Source organism: Tinamus guttatus, unplaced genomic scaffold, assembly GCF_059628265.1.
Source record: "Tinamus guttatus ecotype Peru unplaced genomic scaffold, ASM5962826v1 Tinamus_guttatus_pri_ptg000252l, whole genome shotgun sequence".
Taxonomy (NCBI): Eukaryota; Metazoa; Chordata; class Aves; order Tinamiformes; family Tinamidae; genus Tinamus; species Tinamus guttatus.
Window position 1 is genome coordinate 92,825 of NW_028288786.1, and position 25,442 is coordinate 118,266.

General features: G+C 45.5%; 1 protein-coding gene and 1 long non-coding RNA gene across 2 annotated transcripts in view; both read left to right on the forward strand.

Moving 5' to 3' along the window:
* Positions 1–25,442, forward strand: part of LOC104577507 (tyrosine-protein kinase Fer-like) — a 164,840-nt gene that overhangs the window by 37,464 nt on the left and 101,934 nt on the right. The window contains exons 5-8 of the mRNA XM_088526692.1: positions 16,747–16,930; positions 19,276–19,413; positions 20,148–20,267; positions 22,174–22,296. Of these exons, the coding sequence (XP_088382818.1) occupies positions 16,747–16,930; positions 19,276–19,413; positions 20,148–20,267; positions 22,174–22,296 (565 nt within the window). The remainder of the gene's footprint in view (positions 1–16,746; positions 16,931–19,275; positions 19,414–20,147; positions 20,268–22,173; positions 22,297–25,442) is intronic.
* Positions 11,454–11,737, forward strand: LOC148594360 (uncharacterized). The gene is made up of 2 exons (XR_015913508.1): positions 11,454–11,578; positions 11,672–11,737. It is a non-coding gene; the product is annotated as an uncharacterized LOC148594360 (long non-coding RNA).

The window sequence follows — 25,442 nt, forward strand, 5'->3', positions numbered from 1 at the left end:
TCAGCCCAGTCTTGCGTAGATTGGGCTGTGAAGCAGGAGCCGTTATCTGTTTTGATTATTCGCGGAACGCCTAACCATGCTATAGCCGTTATCCAATGCTGGTGAGCTGCACGCGCAGTAACCCTCTGGTGTTGTGTGGCTATGATCAGTCCACTGCATGTATCCACTGTAACTGCTAACCAGGGTCGTGGTTGAATAAAGGGCATAATGTGAAGTCTGACTGCCAGATTTGATTTGCCTTTAGGCCACGGGGATTCACCCCAGCACCCCATAGAGTCGATCGTTGGCAATACGGGCAAGTGGCTACCACATCCCTGGCTGCTGCAAGGGGAATGTTGCAATGCTTTGCGAGGGCTCTCGCTCCTATGTGGAGGTGCTCGTGTATAGCACGAGCTTGTGTTATTGTCCATACACCCTTGGCTGCTGCATCAGCTTTATTGTTGCCTTCCTGATAATATCCCTGTATACTGGCATGACTTCTCACATGGACTATGGAGGCTGTGGTGCTGCGCTGTTGCAGCGCCTCCTCCAGCATGATGGCTATTGGCGTGCCCGCCCATACATTCTCCTGTGTGCACTGATATGATGTATTGAGTAGGCTATATGGATTCAGGTCTGTCCAGTTGCTTTGAGGAATGCCTAACACCAGTGCATCAATTGATCCGCTGTCCCACAAAGTCAACAACTCTTAATTTGGGTATAATTAACAATACGCCTAAGTAGCATAACATATCCATTAGTGTTAAAAGTAGCATCAGCTTCTATAATAGCGTTAAAAGTAATATTACCTCCTAAAAGCCACAATATACAGCTAATAATAACAGTAACACTTCTTCCTCCCATGTTGTTCTTCTGCAGGCTCACACTTTCCACAGCTAGGGTACCAGCTGCCTGCCTGCTACGTTTGATGTATGCGAGTTTGCTTCCAGCCAAGGTCTCACCCATTTTTGCTGGCACCCATCTGGTTCCAGTATCTGTAACGATACAAGCATACCCTTTTCCCCAGGTTATTAAGCCCAAGGGTCCCGTCCAGTTTCCCGTGTTCCAGTCTCTCAGCATCACCTTACTCGGACCCGACTTTACTTCTGTCAGGCCTCCCTTTAGCCCAGCCCTGTGTTTGACCATCAGAGGGACTAGGCTATCCTGGGGCAATCTCAAAATTTTAAAACATATTCTGCTCTTGCCAATTTTTTGTTTTTCGTAGCTGGCGTTTCAGCGTTTGGTTCATATGTTCCACTATGTCATGGTCCTCAGGATGTAATAGTATGGTGAAAAAACAATCTTTCAAATCGATTATTAAGATGTCCGAATCATTTTGAAAGGTTCTCAATTTCCATTTCTATTTATGTTTGCATAGCTTCAATTTGGTTTCCTCCCCAGAAATTGCTTGGGATTTCTGTATATTAAGAAGGCGCCCGCTCCAGTAGCATTGAGGCTTTTACAATTTGTAAGGACTGTTGCAGGTCCTTCCGTGTCAGTTGCACTGGAGCGTGGCCATCGCTTCATTCTTGTTTCCCATGCTGAAGTACTTCCCTAGTCTCTTTCCAAGGATACAAGTCAGAGTACGGCTCCCAGTCCTCCATCGGTGGGGTGGGTGGGCGGGGGACGCCGTAGTCTGAGTTATTCCTGACTTTCCCACTTTCAAATTCTGGACTTACTTGTTGTGCTTATTTAGCCTTCTCTGCTGATATATATATTACACAATAAAGATCTAAAAACCACAGATACAAACAGCACAAACACAATTTCCATCCAGTGGCACGACCTCACGTAGCTGTGCACTCCACTAGTGAGTTCCACTGTCTCAATTGCCTAATCCCATCCTCGCTGCCAATTAGGTTGCGAATGGGTTTGGGATTCGGCAATAATCACACAGAACAAAGTGGCTACGGCTATTCAGGTGAAAGCACGTTAAAGAAGCAAAGTATGCCTAATTACTCGTGAGGTAATACTTGTCGGCAGGACACTGAGACTGAACATTCTCTTGAGTTGGCAGATGAGAGGGTTGCTGACAGGCTCCCAACTCAGCGGGCGTCCCCGCAGAGACAACGTGGGTCTCAGTGTTAGGAGTCTCACCCCTCCCTTCTCTCTGCTCTGTCTTGTTTATGCCCGGTGCATCCTGCCACGTAGGGCCAGTACGTGCCAGCAGGCAGACCAGGGGGCGGACAAACTCCGCCTTCAGTCACATAACCTTCCCTCCTGGTCGCGCAGGTGCGCATGTCAGTAAATTGTCCCAGTCGTCAGTCTGAGGGTCCTGCCTTTCTCATCTCCCTCCCTCTCGGGTGTTTGACCTTCAAACTAATTTAGAGGATGTTTGCAGTTAAGTTGGCTACAAGCCCGGTCGAGCAGCCGCCTTCAGCTGCTTTTGGAGGAGGTCGGCTCTGAGCCTGACTGGGCAGCCGCCTCCGCACTCCTTATCGCTCAGCCTGGGCAGGCAAACATCTTCTTTCTCAGGGTCTTGGATCCTATTTTGCACAATAGTTTTATGACTCTACAGATCATACAAATTTCCACCTTTCAACCATACCTCGTGTCGGCATCAATATACAAAGGATACAACACATAATAGAGATGAACATAGCAAATAGAAATAATAGCCCTAATAACGGTTTCCGTCCTCACTTAAAGCATTACAATTCTTCAACCTCCACTTTTAAAGACAGATCAAATTCCTCTGCACCTCCCTCCTGGCTTTCATCAAGCCTTCAGCAACATAAGTTTCCTTGATCTCATTCGCCTTCTCTTCCCCAGCTCCCCTTTCTCCTTTTTTCAAGGCAATCTAACAAGCGGAAGCCGGGGCACAGACAGTGTAGGCGCCGCAGGTGCAGGCACAGAGGCAGGCACGGGCGGGGGGGTTAGCGATGGATCTCCAAACACCAGCGGTTTTCAGTGGCGTGGCGGTCCCGGTCCTGAAGTGCTTGCAAAGGCTGCCGTGGCTCCGATGGCCACTTTGCTTTTGGCTTTCACATCGGGTTTGAATACTAGGTGGTGTTCGGCTTTGAACCCATTCTCTCTGCACCAGATCGAAAGCTTGCAGAGGGTCTGTTCATCAGCCTCTGTCTGCACTCCCACTGCTTCGCTCTTCCCGAGCGCCTCCCGTGCTGCCCTCCAAGTCTCCCTCTCCTCCCTTGCTCTCTGGAGGACCTGCCGTATCACTCCCCATGTCTTTAGATCTTTCCCACTCCCTTTAGACATACCATATTCCGTTAACGCGGTGGTACATCTCTGCCAGTGCTGGGGGAATAAAACTTCCCCGGCACTGTTAACCGCCCCTTCTTCAAGGAGCCGCTCAATGCAGCTCTTAACTGCGTTCGATTTCATAGAAATCCCCCATTCACGAGCACACGATAATACGACCTTGACTATCCCTTCCATGATCCGCGGATCCCTCGACCGCCTACGGTCCGCCGCCTACGGTCCGCCGCCTCGGAGTATCACGTCGGGGTCACCACTTGTTGCCTGACATTGGCAATCGACTCCGTCCGCCGAGGCGGCCAGGCACGTCCCACCCGTGCCTGGGCCAGAGAGCACAGACACCAATATGAGGATGCTGCAAATGGCGTTTAATATACGCAGGCTGGATCTTATAAAGGTAGCGAAGGCGGAAGCATGCCTATGTAGCCAATAAGCGTTGCTCTTTACCTAATATGGCATATGCCTTAGTTCCCTATTCTTCCCGTACATCGCGAGATCTTCCGAGCGCCGTACCCTACAGATGGCTTTGTGCTTTTTAGGAAGGACAGACCAGAAAGGCAAGGTGGTGGAGTTGCCCTTTACTTGAGAGAGCAACTGGAATGTATGGAGCTCCGCCTAGGGAAAGAGGAAGTGCAAGTCAAGGACCTGTGTGTGAGGATTAAAGTGCAGATTAACAAACAGGGGTAGGGGTGACACTGACACTTCTTGACCAGGCAAGGGAAGTGGATGAGGCCTTCTACAGGCTGTTTTGCTAACTGATGGGCGGGGGGCGATGGAAAGAACCAGACACTACTGGAAAGAATGGTCTTATTTCACTATTAATATTAAGGCAATACAGAATGATACATTTAACACACACAAAAAAAGCTTACTACGCCCTCGATTTTAGCAACAGACAAAATAAGCAAGGTAATTCAACTAACCATTACTATACGAATAGTAATATTATAAATTAAATATAATAGAAAGAGAATAGTGATTAAGAAAAAAGATACATCACCAATTGCCTAAATACGTTACTGTTATCCAGATCTGCAGTTGCTGGGGAGCCCCTGTTGCAGCAAGGATTCGGAGAACCTTCCCAGTAATTGGGAGGTCTTATGTGGTATGTCCACCCGTAAGTGAGCGCTCCAAAGTTGTGGCAAAGAGGGTCTAACTTTTATAGAGCCAAATCAGCAAATCATGATAACTTGCATTTTCTTTGTGAGTGGTAGCATATGTTGCGGCATACTTCCGGGATATTGTTGTGGCATATCATCCAGGACTTGGACAGGGCCCAGGCCTTGGATGGGAGGGTTCTCTTCAAGGTCAAAAACACTTGCATGAGAGCCTACAAAAGTTACAGCTTAATAAGCCTCCGTGCACATTAGCATAAACAGTCCAGCAGGCCTACGTGCAAATTAGCGTGAGCAGTTCTACAGGTAAGTTTTGTGTACTTCTACAAAGGCAATGCTGTATTAATTTGTAAGTCAACCCCAACTCGGGCCTGTTGTTCAGGCCCTGGCAGTTCACAGGCAGCTGCAAAAAGCCTCCCAATCACAGGCCCTGGTCCTTATGGGGGACTTCAACCACCCCAATGTCTGCTAGGAAGACCACACAGCTAGGAACAGACGGTCCGGGAGGTTCCTACAGAACATTGCAGATGATAACTTCTCGATGCAGGTGGTTGATGAGCCAACAAGGGGAGGGGCGCTGCTAGACCTGATATTAACAAACAGAGATGGTCTGGTTGAAAATGTGAAGGTTGGGGGCAGCCTCGGCTGCAGTGACCATGAGATGATGGAATTCATGATCCTGCGAGGAGGAACTAACTTTGACCTCTTCAGGGAGCTCCTTGGAGGAATCCCCTGGGCCAGGGTCCTAGAAGGAAAGGAGGTCCAGGAGAGTTGGCTACTATTCAAGCACCACTTCCTCCAAGCTCAGGATGAGTGCATTCCTACAAGAAAGAAGTCAATCAAGGGGGGCAGGAGACCTGTGTGGATGGGCAAGGAGCTATTGAGTAAACTTAATGAGAAAAAGAGCACGTACGTAATGTGGAAGAAGGGCCAGGCCACATGCTGCTGAACAGGGTGGGTGCCTTGGTGACGGAGGATGCAGAGAAGGCAGAGGTACTAAATGCCCTTTTTCCCTTAGTCTTTACCACTAAGGCTAGTCCCCATGAACTACAGAGACCGGAGACTAGAGAGAAAGCCAGGAGAGAGGAAGACTTTCCGCTGATCGAGGAAGATTGGGTTAGAGATTATTTAGGCAAATTATACAGGCATAAATCTATGGGCCTGGATGGGTTGCACCCAATACTGCTGAGGGAACTGGTGGAGGTTATTGCTCAGCCACTCTCCATCATCTTTGAGAGGTCATGGAGAGCAGGGGAGGTGCTGGAGGACTGGAAGAAACCAATGTCACTCCAGTCTTCCAAAAGGGCAAGAGGGAGGACCCGGGAAACTACAGACTGGTCAGCCTCACCTCCATCCCTGGAAAGGTGATGGAGCAGCTCATCCTAGAGACCATCTCCAGGCATTTGAAGGAAAAGAAGGTGATCAGGAGTAGTCAGCATGGATTCACCAAGGGGAAGTTGTGTTTGCCCAACCTGACAGCCTTCTATGATGGGATGACTGGCTGGATGGATGAGGGGAGAGCCATGGATGTTGTCTACCTTGACTTCAGCAAGGCTTTCGTCTCCGTCTCCCATAACCTCCTCATAGGGAAGCTCAGGAAGTGTGGGTTAGTCTAGTTGGAGGCTTATGGCCAGTGGTGTCCCCCAGAGGTCAATACTGGGCCCAGTACTGTTCAACAATGACTTGGAGTGCACCCTCAGCAAGTTTGTGGAAGATGCCAAAGTGGGTGGAGTGGCCAACACTCCTGAGGGCTGTGCTGCCATTCAGAGAGACCTGGACAGGTTGGAGAATTGGGCAGAGAGGAACCTCATGAGGTTCAACACGGACAAGTGCAGGGTCCTGCATCTGGTGAGGAATAACCCCAGGCACCAGTACAGATTAGGGGTTGACCTGCTGGAGAGACTGGAGAGACTGGGAGTGGGGAGGAGAGAGGAGGGAGGGAGGAGAGAGGAGGGGGAGGAGAGGGAGAGGGAGGAGGAGAGAGGAGGGGGAGGAGAGAGGAGGGGAGGAGGGAGGAGTGAAGGGGGGGAGAGAGGAAGGGAAGGAGAGAGGAGCGAGGAAGGGGAGGAGCGAGGAGAGGAGGAGCGAGGAGAGGAGGAGAGAGCGGGAGGGAGGAGAGAGCAGGGGAGAAGAGAGAGCAGGGGAGAAGAGAGAGCAGGGGAGAAGAGCGGGGGGAGGAGAGAGATGGGAGGAGGGGCAGGAGAGCGGAGGAGGCGAGAGAGGGGAAGTGGGGGAGGAGAGAAGGGGAAGGAAAGAGGAGGCGGGAGGAGAGAGGGGGAGGAGAGAGGGGGAAGGCAGGGGGAAGAAGAGCAGGGGGAAGAACAGGAGACGGGGGGGGGAGGAGGGGGGAGGGGAGAGAGTGGGGAAGGAGGGAGGAGAGCAAGGGGAGGAGAGAGCAGGGGAGGAGAGAGGGGAGGAAGTGGAGGAGAGGTGGGGAGGAGAGAGAGGAGAAGAGGAGAGAGGGGAGGAAGTGGAGGAGAGGCGGGGAGGAGAGAGAGGAGGAGAGGAGAGAGGGGGAGAGGAGAGATGGGGAGAGCAGATGGGGGAGGAGGAGAGGAGAGAGGGGGAGAGGAGAGGAGAGAGGGAGAGAGGAGAGAGGGGGAGAGGAGAGGAGAGAGGGGGAGAGGAGAGCGAGGGGAGGAGGGAGCAGGGGAGGAGAGGGAGGAGAGAGCAGGGGAGGAGAGAGGGGAGGAGGGGGAGGAGAGGCAGGGAGGAGAGAGGGGGAGAGCAGATGGGGAGGAGGAGATGGGAGAGAAGAGAGGGGAAGAGGAGGAGAGATGGGGAGAGCAGATGGGGGAGGAGGAGAGGAGAGAGGGGGAGAGGAGTCGGTAGGGAGCAGAGAGCAAGAGAGGAGATGGAGAGGAGAAGGAGAGTGGTGGAGAGGAGAAGGGTGGGAGGAGAGAGGGGGAGAGGAGACATAGTGGGGGGAGAAGAGAGAGGAGGAGAGGAGACGTAGGGCGGGGAGGAGAGGGGGAGAGGCGATGGAGGAGACATGGGGGAGGAGAGATGGGGGAGAGGAGATGGAGAGGGGAGGAGACGAGGGGAGAGAGAAAAGACGGAAGGTGGGAGCAGGGAGGAGAGAGAAGAGATGGAGTTAGAGGAGAGAGGTGATGGAGAGGGAGGAGGAGGGGGGAAGAGAGAGAGGAGCCTGGGGAGGGGGGAGAGATGAGATGGAGACGGGGAGGACTGGAGAGGGAGGAGAGATGGAGGGGGAGACAGAGGGAGAGGGAGGGGGCAGGAGAGGAGATGGAGGGGAAGGAAGGGATAGATGGAGACAGAACGAGAAGGAGAGAGAAAGAGAGTTAGGGGGGAGGGAGGGAGAAAGACAGGAGATGGGGGGAAGAGGGAGACAGCTGGGGAGGGAGGGAGAGATAGAGAGAGGGAGACAGAGGGGAAGACGGGGAGGGAGGAAGAGAGACAGAGGCAAAGACAGATGGAGGGAGTTGGGGAGACAGATTTTAAGACAGGAAGGGGGAGACAGGGGGAGGGAGAGGGGGAGGGAGAGTAAAAGGTTGAGGGAGGGAGACAGGAGGAGGGAGGGAGAGAGAGAAGGGAAGCTGAGGAGGGAGAGAGGGAGACAGAGATGAAGACGGAGAGGGAGACAGAGGAATACCGGGGGAAGGATGGAGAGAGAGAGGGAAACAGAGGACAAGATGTGAGGGAGAGAGGGAGACAAAGAGTGTGGAGGCAGAGAGGGAGGGGGCGATGAAGACAGGGAGACAGAGGGAAAGATGAGAGGGAGAGAGGGATTGAGTGAGAGGGAGAGAGAAGGATAGAGGGAAAGAGAGGAAGGGAGGGCCAGAGGGGGAGGGATGGAGAGAGGAAGAGGAGAAGAGAGAGGGAGACAGAGGGGGAGGAAGGGAGACAGAAGGGGAGATGGGGAGAGAGAGAGGGATAGTGGGAGGGTGGGAAAGGGGGAGGGAGAGGAGGAGGGAGTGCAGAATAGAGGGAGGAAGATTGAGTGGGAGGGAAAGTCAGAGTGAGAGGGAGAGAGAGAGAAGGAGGGAGGGATTGAGAGGGAGACAGGAGAAGGAAGGGAGAGAAAGAGGGAGATGGGAAAGGAGGGAGAATGCAAGGCAGAGAGGGAGGGAGAGATGGAGGAATAGATGCAGATGGAGAGGGATAGAGGGAGATGGAGGGAGACAGATGGGGAGAGTGGAAAAGGAGGGATAGATGGAAAAGGGGGGGAGGGAGAGAGGGGGAAAGGGAGAGAGAAGAGGAGAGAGAGGGAAAGAGAAAGGGGAAGGGAGAGAGATGGAGCCATGGAGGGAGGGAGATAGAGACAGAGACACACAGAGAGGGAGTCAGAGACACATAAACACGAATAGAGAGACAGACGCACACAGAGACAGACACAGAGACAGTGAGGCATAGAGACAGAGTGAGAGAGACAGACACGGAAATACACAGACGCGGACAGAGAGAGTTACAGACACACACAGAGAGAGACATAAACGGAGAAAGGCACAGAGAGAGGGAGTAGAGAGAGACAGGTACATAAAGGCACAGTGGGGGACACACAGAGAACGGGGGGCACAGAGACGCACAGAGTGACAGAGAGAGACAGAGAGGCAGAGAGACACAGAGAGAGGGGCGCACACACAGAGTGAGAGACACAGGGAGAGACACATGGCGATGCACACTGAGTGATAGACAGAGATACACAGAGAGGCACACACAGACCCGCACGCAGAGTGGGGAGGCACACACAAAGATCAGGTGGGTGCGCAGAGAGAGACACAGAGAGAGAGTCTCACAAAGACATACACACAGAGAGATCGATAGAGAGGGACAGAGGCATGCACAGTGAGTGGGGAGTGCACAGAGAGACACACAGGCACGGAGAGAGACACAGGGAGAGAGAAACACACACAGAGATGCACAGAGAGTGTCAGAGAGAGACACACAGTGTGTGGGGGGGCACAGAGAGAAACATAGTGACACACATAGAGACCGGGGAGGGGGCATAAAGAGAGAGAGAGATACAGAGAGAGGCACAGAGATAGACACACACACACACACACAGAGACACACACAGAGCAGAGGGGCACACAGAGTGGGAAGGTACACAGAGAAAGGCACAGAGAAACACTCAGAGTACGGGGGGCACACAGAGACAGACAGACAGACATACAGAGACACGGAGAGACACAGGGAGAGAGAGGCACACACAGAGCAGGGGGCCACACAGAGATGCTCGGAATGGGGGAGCATAGAGACAGAGACACACACAGAGGCATGGAGAGACACAGGGAGAGAGAAACACAAGAGAGAGAGGCACACACAGAGGAGGGGGGCATAGAGAGAGACACACAGACCGGGGCGGGGGGCACAGAGAGAGAGGGAGACATGGAGAGAGGCAGACACAGACACGCACACAGAGTGAGGCACAGATAAACAAACACAGACATACAGAAAGAGATACACACAGGTACACAGAGATCGTGAGACACAGAGAGACTGAGAGAGACACAGACACAGAGAGAGACAGAAAGACGCACAGACACAGAGTAGGGGGCACAAATAGCAAGGGGGGCACACAGAGACACGCAGAGAGACAAACACACAGAGGGAGAGAGATAGGGATACACACACAGTGTGGGGCGGGGCACAGAGACAAACACACACACATAGAGACACACACAGAGTGGGGCGGAACATATAGAGAGCAGAGGAGGGTGCGCAGAGAGAGATATGGAGAGACATACACACACAGATCAACAGAGAAAGGGAGACACATACAGAGAGCCGGGGAGGGGGGCACAGAGAGAGACAGCGAGAGAGGCACACACATAGAGAGTGTGGGTCACACAGACACACAGAAAAATAGTGTGAGAGAGAGACAGACAGACAAAGTGGGGGGGCAGAGAAAGAGACACATAAAGAGACAGATAGAGAGACAGAGACACAAAAAACAGTGAGACACAGAGACTCAGAGAGAGAGCGACAGAGAGACAGACACACACACACAGAGCGGGGGAGCCCACAGAGAGAAGGGGGCCACACAGAGACAGACAGAGAGCAGGGGGCACAGAGAGAGAGAGGCAGCGAGAGACTAGAGAGACATACACAGAGAGATGCACAGAGAGATAGACACAGAGAGAGTGAGACACACACAGGGAGAGAGAGACACAGGAAGAGACACATATGGGGAGAGACACAGAGAGAGACACACACACACACAGAGAGACAGACATGGATAGAGAAACACAGAGAGAGACACACACAGTGGGGCAGTGCACAGAGAGAGATACCGAGAGAGAGAAACACAGGGAGAGGCGCATAGAGAGAGTGGGGGGCACACAAAGCGAGAGAGGCACACACACACACAGACACAAGAGAGAAAGAGTGACAGACAAACAGACACACACACACAGTGGGAGGGCACACACACAGAGCAGGGGACCACACAGAGACAGACAGAGACACACAGAGAGACACGGAGAGATAGACACAGAGATAGACACAGGGAGAGACACGGAGAGGGACGCACACAGAGACAGACAGACAGACACAGAGCAGGGGAGCACACATGGGGGGCAAAGAGAGAGAGAGAGAGAGAGACAGAGAGAGAGAGAGACAGAGACAGAGACATGCACACGGAATGAGAGATGCACACAGACCAGGGCGGGGCACGCTGAGCGAGACAGAGGAAGACAGACACACACACAGAGACAGAGAGAGAGACACACACAGAGGGTGAGACATGCACACAAAGCGGGGCAGGGCACAGACACACACACAAACACACACACACACAAAGACATGGTGAGATAGACACAGACACAGAAAGAGAGAGAGACACAGAAAGACACAGAGAGAGCAGGGTGGAGCAGACAAAGAGAGACAGACACAGAAAGAGTCACAGGCATACAGGCAGAGAGACAGAGAAACATACACAGACACAGCAGCGGCGGCACACAGAAAGCAAGGTGGCACAGAGAGAGACAGAGAGATAAATAGATACACACAGAGAGAGGGACAGAGAGAGAAGGACAGAGACAGAGACACAGAGAGTGCAGAGAGGTAGAGAGGGATGCACAGAGAGGCACAGAGAGAGGTGCACATACACAGAGGATGACACACACACAGATACAGAGTGGGGTGGCACACAGAGACACAGAAAGAGACACACAAGGAGAAACACACACACAGAGGGTGGACACACACAGAGGAAGGGAAGGACAAATATAGAAACACACAGAGGGAGAGACGCACAGAGGGCGCGCGCATGTGAGAGTGCAAGAGCCAGTGAGACACACACAGAGGCTCACATAGAGGGAGGGAGACACAGACACACACACAGGAGAGAGAAACACAGGGAGAAAGAACGACACAGACACACACACACACACACAGAGTCAGAGAGAGGGTGATGCACACATGCACACTTAGAGAGACATAGGAGACTTAGGGAGAGAGAGAGAGACAGAGACAGAGAAAGAAAAGAGAGAGACAGAGAAAGGGATAGAGAGACACACAGACATAGAGGTGTATATATATGCCATTGGATCACATACATAGCTGTTTATAAATCTGTTTATAAGCTGATGGCCTTCATCTAGGACTTTGGAAGGAGCTCAAATTCCAAGTTGCTGATCAACTTTCCAATGCATACCCATCACCGTGCCAGGAGCCTATTGGTTTGCCAAGGGGATGGAATTGTTACTGGGAGCAACTAGCAGGTGATTCTAACTTCTGCCCTTAATAAGACTGTACTGTCTACAATAAATATCATCGAGGCTCTGAATAAACATGGTCTCTTAGGAAAGAGTCAACATGGCTTTTGTAAAGACATGTATTATCTTGATGGAGCTCTTAAGATATCAATTAGCATGTGGAAAAAAAAAGTTTCCAGTGAGCAAAGCATATTTTATTTTCAAAGAGCCTTTCCTAAGGCCCTTTACCAAAGGCTGTCAGAGCAAAAAGTTTGCCATGGAATGGGAGGAGAAGTCCTTATACCTAGAAAGATGTTTAAAAGTTAGGAAGCAAATGGTAAGGTTTAATAGTCTTTTTTTTTCATAATGGGACAGACTCAGTAACCAACAGAATTATTGCTTGGTATGGATTTTATTCTACTTTTTTATCAGTGGCCTAATGAGGGAATCAATGACCTGATGAATTCAGAACTATTATTTACCCAATCTTGTGATGCTAGAACTAGGTGGCACTAGCTGAAACCAGCAGGAGGAGTGCGGGCAGAAATTTAACACCAAAAGCGGCCTGTCTCATCACAAAAGATCTGTGCACCCACTTACGAGGAATGTGGAACGGATAGAGGCAGGTCGTCCGAAAGGAAAAGGGAAGCGTGGTGCTCACAAAGGCTGTTGGACCGAGGCGGAGGTGGCCCAGCTGATTGAACTGGAGGGGAGATTCAAGAACCAGCGATTTATCAACAAGCTGATCACGGAGCATTTGCCAACGAAATCGTCGAAGCAGATCAGCGATAAGAGAAGGCAGCTGGCGGCAGCGACCAAGACATCATCGCCCGAGAAAAGGGTAACATCATCAACGAGTGGGGAGTCCTCCCCTGAAGTGGAAAAGGTGGAGGGTATCAAGAGAGAATATAGAAGGTGAATTGGAGAGTGGTTGTGCGCTGGGTACCTGCAGGACCAGACTTCATTCCAGAAGATCTTGGAAGATGTGGAGAGCAGCTCCGAGATTGTCACCGGTCCGCTGGAGGAACTGGCCTCCTTTGCGAAGGGGAAGCTCGCGGCAGCTAGAGTGCAATACCATCGTAAGCATCCAGCCGAGGCCGGACCTGCGCGAGAAGAGAAGAGGTGGATGAAGCGCAGGGCGGTTCGACGGGGCTCATACCTCAGGTTCCAGCGGCTTTTTGCCTTGGATCGCAGGAAGCTTGCTGGGATCATCCTCGACGATGTCGAGTCCATCAAGTGCCCCCTTCTGATGGAAGAAGTCGTTGACGTCTTCAGGAGAAGGTGGGAGGAGGTCGCCCCCTTTACCGGCTTGGGCTCATTCCGAAGTTTGAGGATGGCTGACAACGGCTCCTTCAGGCCCATGATCTCCGCCAAGGAGGTCATGAAGAATGTCGCGGAGATGTCTCGACGCTCCGCGCCGGGTCCCAACGGCCTCTCCCTGCGGGATCTGATGAGGATTGATCCCCAGGGCAGCCGCATGGCTGAATTGTTCAACCTGTGGCTGTTGGCAGGACGGGTCCCGGATCGAGTGAAGGCGGGCCGGACGGTCCTGATTCCGAAGTCGGCTGATCCCGGGAAGATCGGGAACAATGACAACTGGCGGCCCATCACCATCGGGTCCATTATTCTCAGAATGTTCTCTCGGATTTTGAGCGCTAGACTGCGGCGAGCATGCCCCATTAACAGAAGGCAAAGGGGGTTTATAGCAGCCCCTGGCTGCTCGGAAAATCTGAAGCTTCTCCAGGCGCTCATCAAGAGCGCAAAACGAGATCATAGGACCCTTGGAGTCGTGTTTGTCGATTTGGCTAAGGCCTTCGACTCCGTGAACCATCAACATATCTTCCAAGTCCTGGTCCAGAAGGGTGTCGATGGACATATTATTGACATCCTAAGAGACCTGTATACCAACGCTGGAACGTATCTGGAGTCAGGCTCCCAGCGATCGTTTTATTAAGATCCTCAGGGGAGTGAAACAGGGTGACCCGCTCTCTCCTATCCTGTTCAATCTCGCATTAGATCCTTTGCTGTGCCGCCTGGAAGAACGGGGCCTCGGTTATAAGTATGGAGACCAACATATATCATCGTTGGCATTCGCGGACGATCTTGCACTGCTCAGTGACTCTTGGGAGGGTATGCAGCGGAGTATTCGAGTGGTGGAGGAATTTTGTCAACGGACCGGGCTGCGGGTTCAAGCGCCGAAATGCCACGGGTTTTTGATTAGGCCAACTAAAGAGTCATATACCATCAATGACTGTGACCCGTGGACGATTGCAGATATGCAATTAGATATGATCGATCTGGGCAGTTCCGAGAAGTATCTTGGCCTTGGGATAGACCCATGGATTGGTCTATCGAGACCGGAACTGTCCGAGGTGCTGGCCCACTGGGTGAAGAACATCGGGGGTGCCCCTTTGAAACCACTCCAGAAGGTTGACATCTTGAGGAGCTACGCCCTGCCGAGGTTGCTGTTCATTGCAGATCACGCAGGCCTGAGTGCCACCAGTTTGCATTCCCTCGATCTTTCGATAAGATCTGCTGTCAAGGGCTGGTTACATCTACCGCCTAGTACGTGTGACGGTATTATTTACGTCAGCTACAAGTCTTCCCCGTCTGGCGAACCTAATCCCAAATGTACAGGCTCGCAGGTTGGTGCGGATCGCCCAATCGGAGGATGATGTCATCAGGAGGAGATACCAAGAGGGTATCTAGGAGGAGATCCGGAAAGTCTGGATCTCGGCTGGCGGGCAACCCGAGAAGGTTCCATTTGTGACGGGGGAGTTCCCAGTAATGGAGGCTCAGGCGGCCGACGAGGGCCTATCCGAGTGGGAGAGGCGAGCTCCACGGACCATCTATCCCATTCCCTGTAAGTGGAGGAAAAGAGAGATGGATAATTGGACCAATCTAAAATCACAAGGACGCGGGATTCGGAATTTTGAAAATGACCGAATCAGTAATGATTGGCTTCTGCACTATGGCCGCATTCCTCACCGCAAATTAATAACAGCTATCCAGTTGCGGGCCAATGTCTATCCCACACAGGAGTTTTTGGCCCGCGGTCTGGGCGAGGGTGCACCCAGGGGATGTAGACACTGTCCCACTGAGTGGGAATCTTGTTCCCACATAATTGGCTACTGCTCGGCTGTCCAGGAGGCCAGGATCAAAAGGCACAATGACATCTGTAGCGTGCTGGCTGAAGAGGCTAAAAAGCTGGGATGGAAGATATTTTTAGAACCCCATCTCAGAGATAACACCAATGAACTCTTTAAGCCGGATTTGGTTTTGGTGAAGGGATCCTGTGCGAAGGTAGTGGATGTGACCATCCACTATGAGAGTGGGTTAACAACCTTGAGTGACGCCGCGGCAGAAAAGGCTAGGAAGTATCAACATCTGGCGGGGGAGGTGCGGGCCCTAACATCGGCCACTACTGTAGACTTCCTGGGTTTCCCTATCGGCGCTAGAGGGAAGTGGTACGTTGGTAATAATGGACTCCTTTCCGACCTTGGGTTTTCCACTAGCCGTGTAGTGCAGATAGCGAGGGCCATTTCTAAAAAGGCTCTCCTATCGTCCGTTGACATTATACATATGTTTGCGTCTCGCGTTAGGCCCAAACGTCTGAGTAGGGGGTTTGGCATTTCTCATTGCCTGCTCCCGAAAGATATGGGTTCTGCGTCGCATGGTAGGCAGACCCATTCATCCGAGTAGGGGGCTTGGCAGTTCTGTTGCCTGTGCCCGAAAGGACGTGGGTCATCTGGTCTGTCTCCCTACACCTCTCTAGACTTGTAACATCTAGTCTGTCAACAAGATCAAAATTCTTCACACAGATGACCGAGCTTGCTCAGTCTTTCTGTCTCGCAGAATTTTGCTCTTGCTCTTCCTTGGCTGTGTCTTGGATGTGGGACTATTCCATCTCGTCCCAAATGCCGCGTCCAAATTATACCGGATTGGACAAAGCGGACGGCCCGCTTTATAAAAGGTGCCTTGTAAAATTGCAAGGTTCATTAAATACCCAATCTTGTGATGCTAGAACTAGGTGGCACTAGCTGAAACCAGCAGGAAACTGTTTTCAAACAAATAAAAGGAAAGCGCTGTACACAGTGGGCAGAACTACTGGAACTTGCTACCAGAGCAATTTGTGAGGGCAAACAAGTATCAAAAGGATCAAAACTGGGTTAGACATATTCATGGAAAACTGGTTCAGGGAATAAATATGGTTATATCCTCTAGCAACCCTTATCCATTGACAGCAGATGATGGGGAAAATGGGCCACAAATAGCATTCTGTCCACTTTCCCTAGAAGCGACTCCTGCTATCACTCTTAGAGACAGAGTGCTGGTCTAGATATATCATGGTTCTGACCTAGTAGGGCATTTAATTTCTTTGTAAAAATTTGCTTATTTGCTTTGAGGCAAATAAAAGATTAGCATTTGTGATAGTTATGTGTTTGAGGGTTTTTTTTTTAACTCTTCATAATTATATTATTTTTATACCTATAGATGTTTTTCATATGCTTTTCAATAAAAGAATTCTCACCTTTATGCTCAGAGAAAATACAGCAATTTTTTCTTACTTAGTCTTGAATAAGAACACCAGTTTAGTTTGTCTTACAAATGAGCTGAGAATAGTCAAAGTTTACCTTTTTTCAGACAAATAGCTTGGAAGGACTATTGAGGAAGAAGTGAAAACTTATAAATCTATTAGATTTATGTAATATCAAAATATTGATGTTTTTACACTTTTAAATCACCATATGTATTTTTATTTTCTTTCTTTCTCTCAGGAAAGGAGACTGAAAAAGCCAAAGATCGGTGTGATAAAGCCACTATGAAGCTTCATATGTTGCATAATCAATATGTGTTGGCACTGAAAGGAGCACAGTTACATCAGCACCAGTACTATGACACTACACTTCCCCTGCTACTTGATTCTCTACAGAAGATGCAAGAAGAAATGATTAAAGCCCTGTACGTAGTATTTTCTTTATTTTTCTAATTTGTACAATTTTATGTATATTCCAATTAATTTACTATTGTTAGAAAGTAATAAACTGTGCTTAAGTAGTTGTATATAAAGGAGCAATGAAAAAAGCTGTTTTTATCTTTCCATTGATAACAATTATCCATAGAAAAGTCTGTTCAAGTAAACACAGCTAGTCGTATTAAGGGGTTATGTATTCATTGTAGTGAGAGTCTGTCTTTACATGAAACTTTTAAAATTGTAGAGATTGTCTGCAGTGTTTATAGTTGAGCTCATGCTTTCTCCTTTTCTTCAGCTGAGATACTATGGAAGTTTGTTGTTTATCCATTTTTTTGTGAAATTTCATCAGTAGAAAATTTGGGTTTAACTGGCAATTACCTTTTTCTGAAAGATCATTAGTTACATCATTGATGAAAGTGTTCAAATTGATGATCTTGGAGAACTGTAAATGAGGACTTTATACTCTCTCTTCTGATTCTTAACCACCATACTGTCTCGTTCTCTTTCCTGAAGAGAGCAAGTAGATTTAGGAGACTGTTCCGTAGGTCCTGCTCTAGGGCATTCTGAGGACTGTGAGTCAAAAATATTGCTTTTAAGTGACTTATTCTTAAAGAAAACCAGTGTAAGTAAGTGCTTTATGTAAGTATCGTTCATATAGAGGTGAGGCACTCTAACTCATTTTCTGAAATCTGCATTCATCTTCAACACGGAGGAAGCGAGGGAGAGCTGGAGGCTTCATGCTATATCTGCTTAGGTGACAACATTAACTGTCTCATGAAGTATGATGTTACTCCCTTTGATTTTGATAAATTGGAAATCTAAATGAAATAGAATCGGCACAATCTTTTTATCTTAACAGCAAGAGACTCCAGTTAGTTTTGTGCTGTATTAGAACTGTGAGTTCTGATAATTCACTTAAGAATTTTATCACTGAACAAGAACCTATTGAACTAAAAAACAGCAAAAATATTTTTGTCACTAAATACATTGTTAGAAGGATCTGAATTTATTGGATAATTATTGCTGTCTGATAACTTTGGGCTTAATTCCACAAAAATAGGTGGTGATTTCACATATATAGGTGTTGTGGTCATCTTTCAGAAATACATCCATCCATAATAATTTTAATTTTGTAAAGTAAATACAAATAGTTCAGCAAACTTGAATTGTAGATTAATATTAATAATATCAATTTTGGTTTGGTGATAATTGACAGAGCTACTCTTGCTCTTAGATCTGGCATTGCAGTAGTTGACATTGGCTTGTCTCTTTCCCTCACACAGTTTGAATTGTTTTTTGAAGCTTTTTCAAACTTGTTCACAGTCAAGTCAAGATTTTATGACTTTTCTTTGTTTTCTCCTCAGAAAAAGTTTTGAAGAAACCCAAGAAAATAATGTTTATGTGCAATTAACATAATTTGAGATATTAGACAGTAAAAGTCTATCAATAGTTTTTGGGGTTTCTTTTCTGTGCACCTTCCTCTGGGTCAGTCATAATTCATCAGTATTTAAAAGAGCTCACCATGCTTTACATCTTAGCAAGTCAACAAATTTGTCACACAAAAAAAAATGAAATAGGAAATGATTAGAGGGGTCATTTGTGGAAAGCTAAAAGTTAAAGAGAATAGGATAGTATTCTGGGGAAGTAATCACTGAATACCAGTAAATTAGTAGTAGAATATCACTTATTTTTCTTGTATTATTGCCTAATCATTTACTTCTGCCCTCTGTTGGGGACAGGTCCTAAGGCTAGATGTTACGTGAACATCTTGCTTGATTTTGTTGCTTCTAGTAAATATATGCAAACTTGTGACATGCATATTCTTGTCCTAATGCCTAAATCATAACATTTAAGATGTGAAAGAGCATGGTTAAAACAATAGAGAAAAACAGATCTTAAAGAAAATGCACACTAACTATTTTCTGACTCATTTTGCCATATGTCAGAATATATTTATTTTGTCAGTCAAGGAAACATGAAAGTCTTTAGTCTAAAAGTGATGACTAGTGAGATAAGTCTTCTAGTTGTGGAAAAAAGGGTGTCATCAGTGAGATGTTTACATTCCTTTTCCCTACAGATCTATTTCACCTATGCTACATGTAGATGCTCTAAAATTTGCAGAAGGAGCATGATCATAAGAGATTTCTCCACTTATAGCCAATTTGTAAAGAAGAGGCTACAATTAATATTATTTCTTCAAGCAATATATGATCTTATTTTTTTAGCCAATTGAAACATGATAGTGTAGAAACAGCAAGTTGAAAGCTTGAAGCATATTCAATGCCATCTATGCCTTCAGTGTCATGTCATATAGATATTTTTTCCTCTCTAGAAAAGGGATCTTGGATGAATATAGCCAAATCACTAGTCTCGTAACAGAAGAGATTGTGAATGTCCATAAAGAGATCAAGGCCTCTGTTGAACAGATAGACCCTAACTCTGAATATAATGACTTCATAGAAACTCACAGGTATACATTTTCATTTTGATGTGCATGTTCATATTTCCTCTCAAGAAATGCTTGTGCTAAAATGCAACACTGCTAAAGTGGTCAAATTTGAATTTGTTTCCATTTGGTTACTTTAAAGTTGTTATTTGTAAAGCTTTATCTTAATTTGAAAAGCTGTTCCATTTTCATGTACAGAAATTCAGTTGAATATCAAGTTTTTAACCTGACTGTCTCTTTGACTGTCTCTTGAAAAACAAAATTCTAATTATGCTATTGCATGAAGAGTCATAACTGGTACTGGCAGCATACTATACATGATAACCCAGATTCAGTGTGGGGTAAGCTACTGTGGTTTTGGATGCATTTTGCATCCTGGGCTAAGCTAAATTTCTCTGCTATATATCTCTCCTTGCCTAAATTCTAGATAAAGTGAACTCTAGGTATCCCTGTATTAACTACAGTTATTGCAGAATAAGCAGTGCCTGAAGCAGAACAGAATATGCAGGTAATGCAAGAAAGTTTTTTATTTTAAAAATATATTGTATTTGCTATTTATTCAGCTGATATTGCATATTGGTACATAAGTGAATAGTCTAAGACTTCTTGCATTATCCATTGCTTTTAATGTGCAAATTGATAATTGCCACAAGCAGATATACAGGTGGCTCAGCAAAGAGTAGACCAGTGCAAATAGATTCCCTATTCTAGATAATAGATGTTGATTTTGCAAATGTAACTTTTATTTACTAAATTAGGTCATCAGGAGTTGTTGAACAAGAAATAGAGTTTGATATGTCTTTACTAGAAGAAAATGAAAACCTTCAAGCTAATGAGATCATGTGGAATAATCTAACAGCAGAAAGTTTACAAGTCACGTAAGCCTTTCTTCACAAATCTTTCATCCTTTGAAGTGCTATCATATATTATGACATATATTATGAGGTTCACTCAACTCATCCTGTACATGAATTCTTAGTTAGTTTATTGCAGATGGTCCTGTTTCTGAAATAATGTTTTCAGGCTGTAGACAGAAAACACTGTTTCTATTGTTCCTTTGCACAAAATACTTCTGCCCCAACAGCCAATTTGCCTGAACTTTTGATCTAGTTGATTCCCACAATGCCTCAAATCCATCATGAATCCTCCTTTGGAACTTAATATTCTCAAATGTATTTTCACACTCATTACTCTAGAAAAAAATACTGAAATCTATTGTTGAAGCCATTGAGTACACTGATGCAGTTAGTGATTTAAATTGCCAACCAGGAATTGTTCATTTAATACGTTTTACTTATTTTGCAGGTGTTTGGCTTCTGTTTTCTAAAATCTTATTCATTGTTATGACCTTTAAAGTGTGTTAATTTACTAATATAAATGCAGCTTTTATATTACATTTCATGTCACTTTAGACTATTCAAGGTGATAAACTCCCTCTCAACGTATTTTGATAATCTGTTCTGCAATTATCTTTTTATTAATTTCCCCAACCATACCATTATTCAGTTGTTATTGGGGAACAAATCTCCTGCTGAGGTTTAGTACATCTATATTATAATATTCTTGTTATCTTGTTAGACTCACTTTTTGCCATGAAATGGTCTAAGGCAGTGAATGGTGAGACTGCAACTATTAATTATACGTTTTTTATATTGATTATAAATTTGTACATTCAGAATTTTAATAGTAAATGATCTTTTTGTATCTGTAACATATTTCAATCAATGTTTGACTACTTATTTGACCCTTTTTCCTTAGAAAGTATAACTAATACAAATAAAAAAAACAGTGCTTTTTTTCTTCGAATTTTAGTTTGTCGTCTTAAACTATGTCCTTTCTTTCATTCATTTTTTTTTCTGAAAACCAAAAACAGTGTGGAGCATAAGTTTTGAGTGGGAATGGGAACAATGTACTCCTTTCCACACAATTAATGATTCTGTAAACTTCTACCATACCCTTATAAGGCATAATAAGTGTTTTTATATTCTATGCTCTGCTTTGTTTTTAACAAACCCTAGAGAATCATTGTTTTTTCTGATCACTGCTGAGTAGTGAGGCAGTGTTTTCTTGGAATCATCTATTGTAACCTCAAGATCTCATTTCTGAGTGGTAGCTATCAGCTTAAAGCCATTCACTATACAAATTTTTAGATTATCCTCCCCCTCCACACACCATGTATTTGTTTATTTTAACATACAAGTTAATCTTTACTTTGGATTTACCATTACCAAAGATTGAGAGCTTTTTAAAAGGAGTTAATAGTAGAGAAAAATATACAGATCACTTATATGAGTTAAAGCAACACTTTTTAGTATGAGACAAGTGTTGCTTTAATACCTAATGCAAAAGCTGTTGGTTTTGGTCTTAATATTTCCAGAGAAAATATATCACAACTACTGATTGTGCGTATTTATCTAATGTGTACTGCAATAGTGGGAAAGTTTTTGTTTTTCATACAGTTTTTGGTGAATTAGCAATATGTTAGGAAGATATTAAACTACATAGCATGCTCTTCTAGAGGATTTTTTCTTGATAGAAGAGCATGCAGGCAGTAGTTCATGTACGTATAAGCAATTAGTTATGTGTACTGTAATAACAAAGATTAATAACATAATATAAAGCAATGACTACAAAAAAGGCCATCAAGCTGTAAGTACATAATTTAATGTAATAACATAATTTAAAGACTAATTCTTTTTCATTTTAAGAAAAAGAATACAATGTTCCTAAATATGTACAGTTTGTGTATGCATCCCATTGATTTCTGATATGTATGTATCACAGTTTAAAAACGGTAATAGAAGAATTGATACAGACGCAGCAGACACTTTTGAGCAAAGAGGAACTTGTGCTGGAACTAGAGAAGAAAATAGAAGAATCTTCTAAAACTTGTGAAAAGAAGTCAGAGTAAGTATAACAAATATCAAAATAATTTGAGAGGTAATGCAGTTCCTAAGACTTAAATATGAAATAACCTTCACTAATCTTCTTTTGCTTTAGTGAAAAGTATTATCAATGCCAAAAAAGTTAGCTTCCCATTTCTTACATAACTCTTCCCTGCTCTAGATCCTAATACTTAGAGAGCTTTGATTCGCATTGTAACTTAAGCTTGGCAGAAGAAAACACAGTGTCTCTTCAAAATGGCTGTCCAGTTCCATGAAAAAAAAAAAAAGTGGAATTCTTGATAATTGGAGTATAAGAGACTGGTAAGAGCCAACAACAGTCTTTTTATGTGGGGATCTGCTATGAGACCACTTGCAGAGTTCTCCCTTCCCCAATAGTCCCCACATCTTGTCAAGCACTACAGTATGTCTGAAACATCTAGAACTGATACAGCCTTCAGGAGGATATGCTACAGCTGTTCTTTGGGAAAGGAAAACCTTGGGTCTTCTATAGGATTTTATTTATAGGGTAACAGTTTGAAATCTCTTGATGTGGGAATGTAGGTTTGAAAACTTTCTCACAAAAAGGTGAATTGAAATACTGAGCATTTTTTGTTTTATTATTTTAAATCAGTGATGTGAAATTAAAATGACTAAAATGTTAAGGTGAGATAGATATACTAGTAAACTCAGACTGCATTCTGTATGGTGCTTGGCTAATTGTGTTATAATATATACAAATGTAAATTTATACAAATGAAAAGGAGAGCTTACAGTAGTTGAAGGTGGTTTTTGCTCTGGTTTTTGAAGAATGTTGGAGGTAATAAGGGAAACATGAAAATGATATTGCAATCTCTGAATCTTTAAAGGGTGAAATGTTATATCGGAAGACTGTTGCATAGGTGAGACTGCTATTTGAATATGGGTTCCAGTTCTGATAGATCTTGAAAAATAAGAGGTGTTTCAGAGAAAAGCCATAATGCGTAGAAAGTGAGAAATAATTTATTTTAGCCCCTTGTGTAGTTGAATTTGTTGAGCTTAGTAAGCTGACTGCAGTCCAGAAATACACAGACCTTTCAGCCCAGAATATAAAGACAACAGGTATATCTAATCTGAAGCCAGACAAATTTATACTGGATTTAAGTTTAATAGTGAAGATAATTACCATTATAACAACTACATGGATTGAAGTGGATTCCTCATCACTGGAAATAATAATCTAAAAGTTTTTCCTCTCTATTTCTTCTTACTCAAAAGCGAGTTAGTCCAGGGAACCTAAGTGGTTATAAGCTCAGTCAAACTAGATAAAAATAATAGTTCTTTCTGTATTTAATAAAATACGATTTTGCAGTACATTGAAAAAAAAGGGAATGACTAAATAGGTGTTTGCTTTCATTATCTTGTAGCTTTAAGAATTTTCTAATATTTGGCTCATGCGTGTATGCTTTTGAAGTAATAACTCTATTGAAGACTTTTGTCATTATTTCTTACAGATAAAAAATAAACTTAATAATTCCTTCATTAACTGGATGGGTAAAGTGAAAATAAACAAGTTTCAGTCTTGAATATGCTTTATTTTCTGTAGCTTTCATGATTCAAATTATGTATTTTAAATGATGTGTGTTTCTGTAAAATGTTGCAGCTTGAAAGCCGTAGTGGTGGTGGGGGGAAAAGGAGATATCAAATCAGTATCGGATTCACAGTCTGTGGACTGTAGGTCCGATCGCCTTCCTAGGAGCGAATCAAGTTCCCAAATAGTGTGATCAACTATAAACTCGACTCTGGCAGTATCGGATTCACGAACAGTCTGTGGACCATAGGTCTGATTCCCGCCCCTGCCCCCCAAACAAGTAGTCGAGTTCACAAACAGTATGATTTATTCAAATGCAACATTTACAAAGCAGGTTTCTGATGTCAGTACAGAAAATCTTCTACTACAGCGTGGGGATTTTAGCTAGCTCTGATGTACAAATGTGCAATCATCACTCACTCCAGAAGATGGGAGAGGGCTCTTAACCTTGAGGAGTCTCCTCAGGCGGCGTTCCAGTCTGAGAGGAGGAAAGGGGGATCAGCCCATCGACTGATCCAGAAGTTACAATGGTTTCTTCCCCCCTCACCTCTCTTTCCTCCTGAGTTCACCTTTTATACTTTTCTTTACATTCAGGTGGAGCTTGAGTGTCTAGAGTCATACTTAATATTGTTATTGATTGGTGAAAAAGTTTCTCGCTTTCATTTAAAGGTACAGTCAATCGAAAATCTAGAGCGCATGCTCAGGGAGGAGTGGTCGTACCTCGGAGGTGGGTAACTTTTGGGATGGAGGTGTGGTTTTCACATTATAATGAGCAAAGTTCAAGCAAAGTTCATCTGAAAGGAGTGATTTGCTGTTGCAGCTTGGAGCGGGTCAGGAATGCCAGACAACAACTTCATAGAAGCTGGAACTGGCTTCGTCTATTAGCTTACATGCAGTACATTTATATGATTCTAACAGTTAGTGATGTAATTACACAGGCTCCTAATTGGTAGACAATGATCTAACTAAGACCCTTACAGCCCCCCTTACTTGTTTAGCTCATCCTTTTAGTTCAACAGCTCTTTTATTCCCTCTGACCTTGGTCTACTTCCTTATCTCCTAGTTAGCAGTCCCTTTGTTCTTTCACTGAAACCTGAAGGCTGGAATTGAGCAGGCCTGCTGGGCAGCCATGTCCGCGCCTCTCTAACCATTCCTCTACAATTCCCCCTTTTTCTTTAGATTAGGTGACCCCGGGAAGCAAGCCAGCCTTGAGGTGTCAGATTCGGATTGCGTGAAAAAGCAGTTAACAAACGTGACATTAAAGCGCGCAAACAGGTACAACCAATCATTAAGCTAATTATGAGCAACAGTCCCCATAGTAACAACATTAACAGCGATTTCATCAACGATTTTATCCATTCCCCAATTCCTAACCAGTCCGTTAGTCCGTCTAGACGGAAAAATCCCGCATCCTTTGTTACTTTCTCCGTATGCTTGGTCAAGTCGTGGAGTTGTCCATGTATCGCCGAGTTGTCGAGTGATCTTGCAAGTCCATGCAGCACATTCCGTCGAAGTCCTGACACCCATGTCCATGAGCAAGAAGCAGGAAATCAATAGTGGCACAGTTTTGCAGTACAGCGTGTTGTACCTGGGTTAAATCA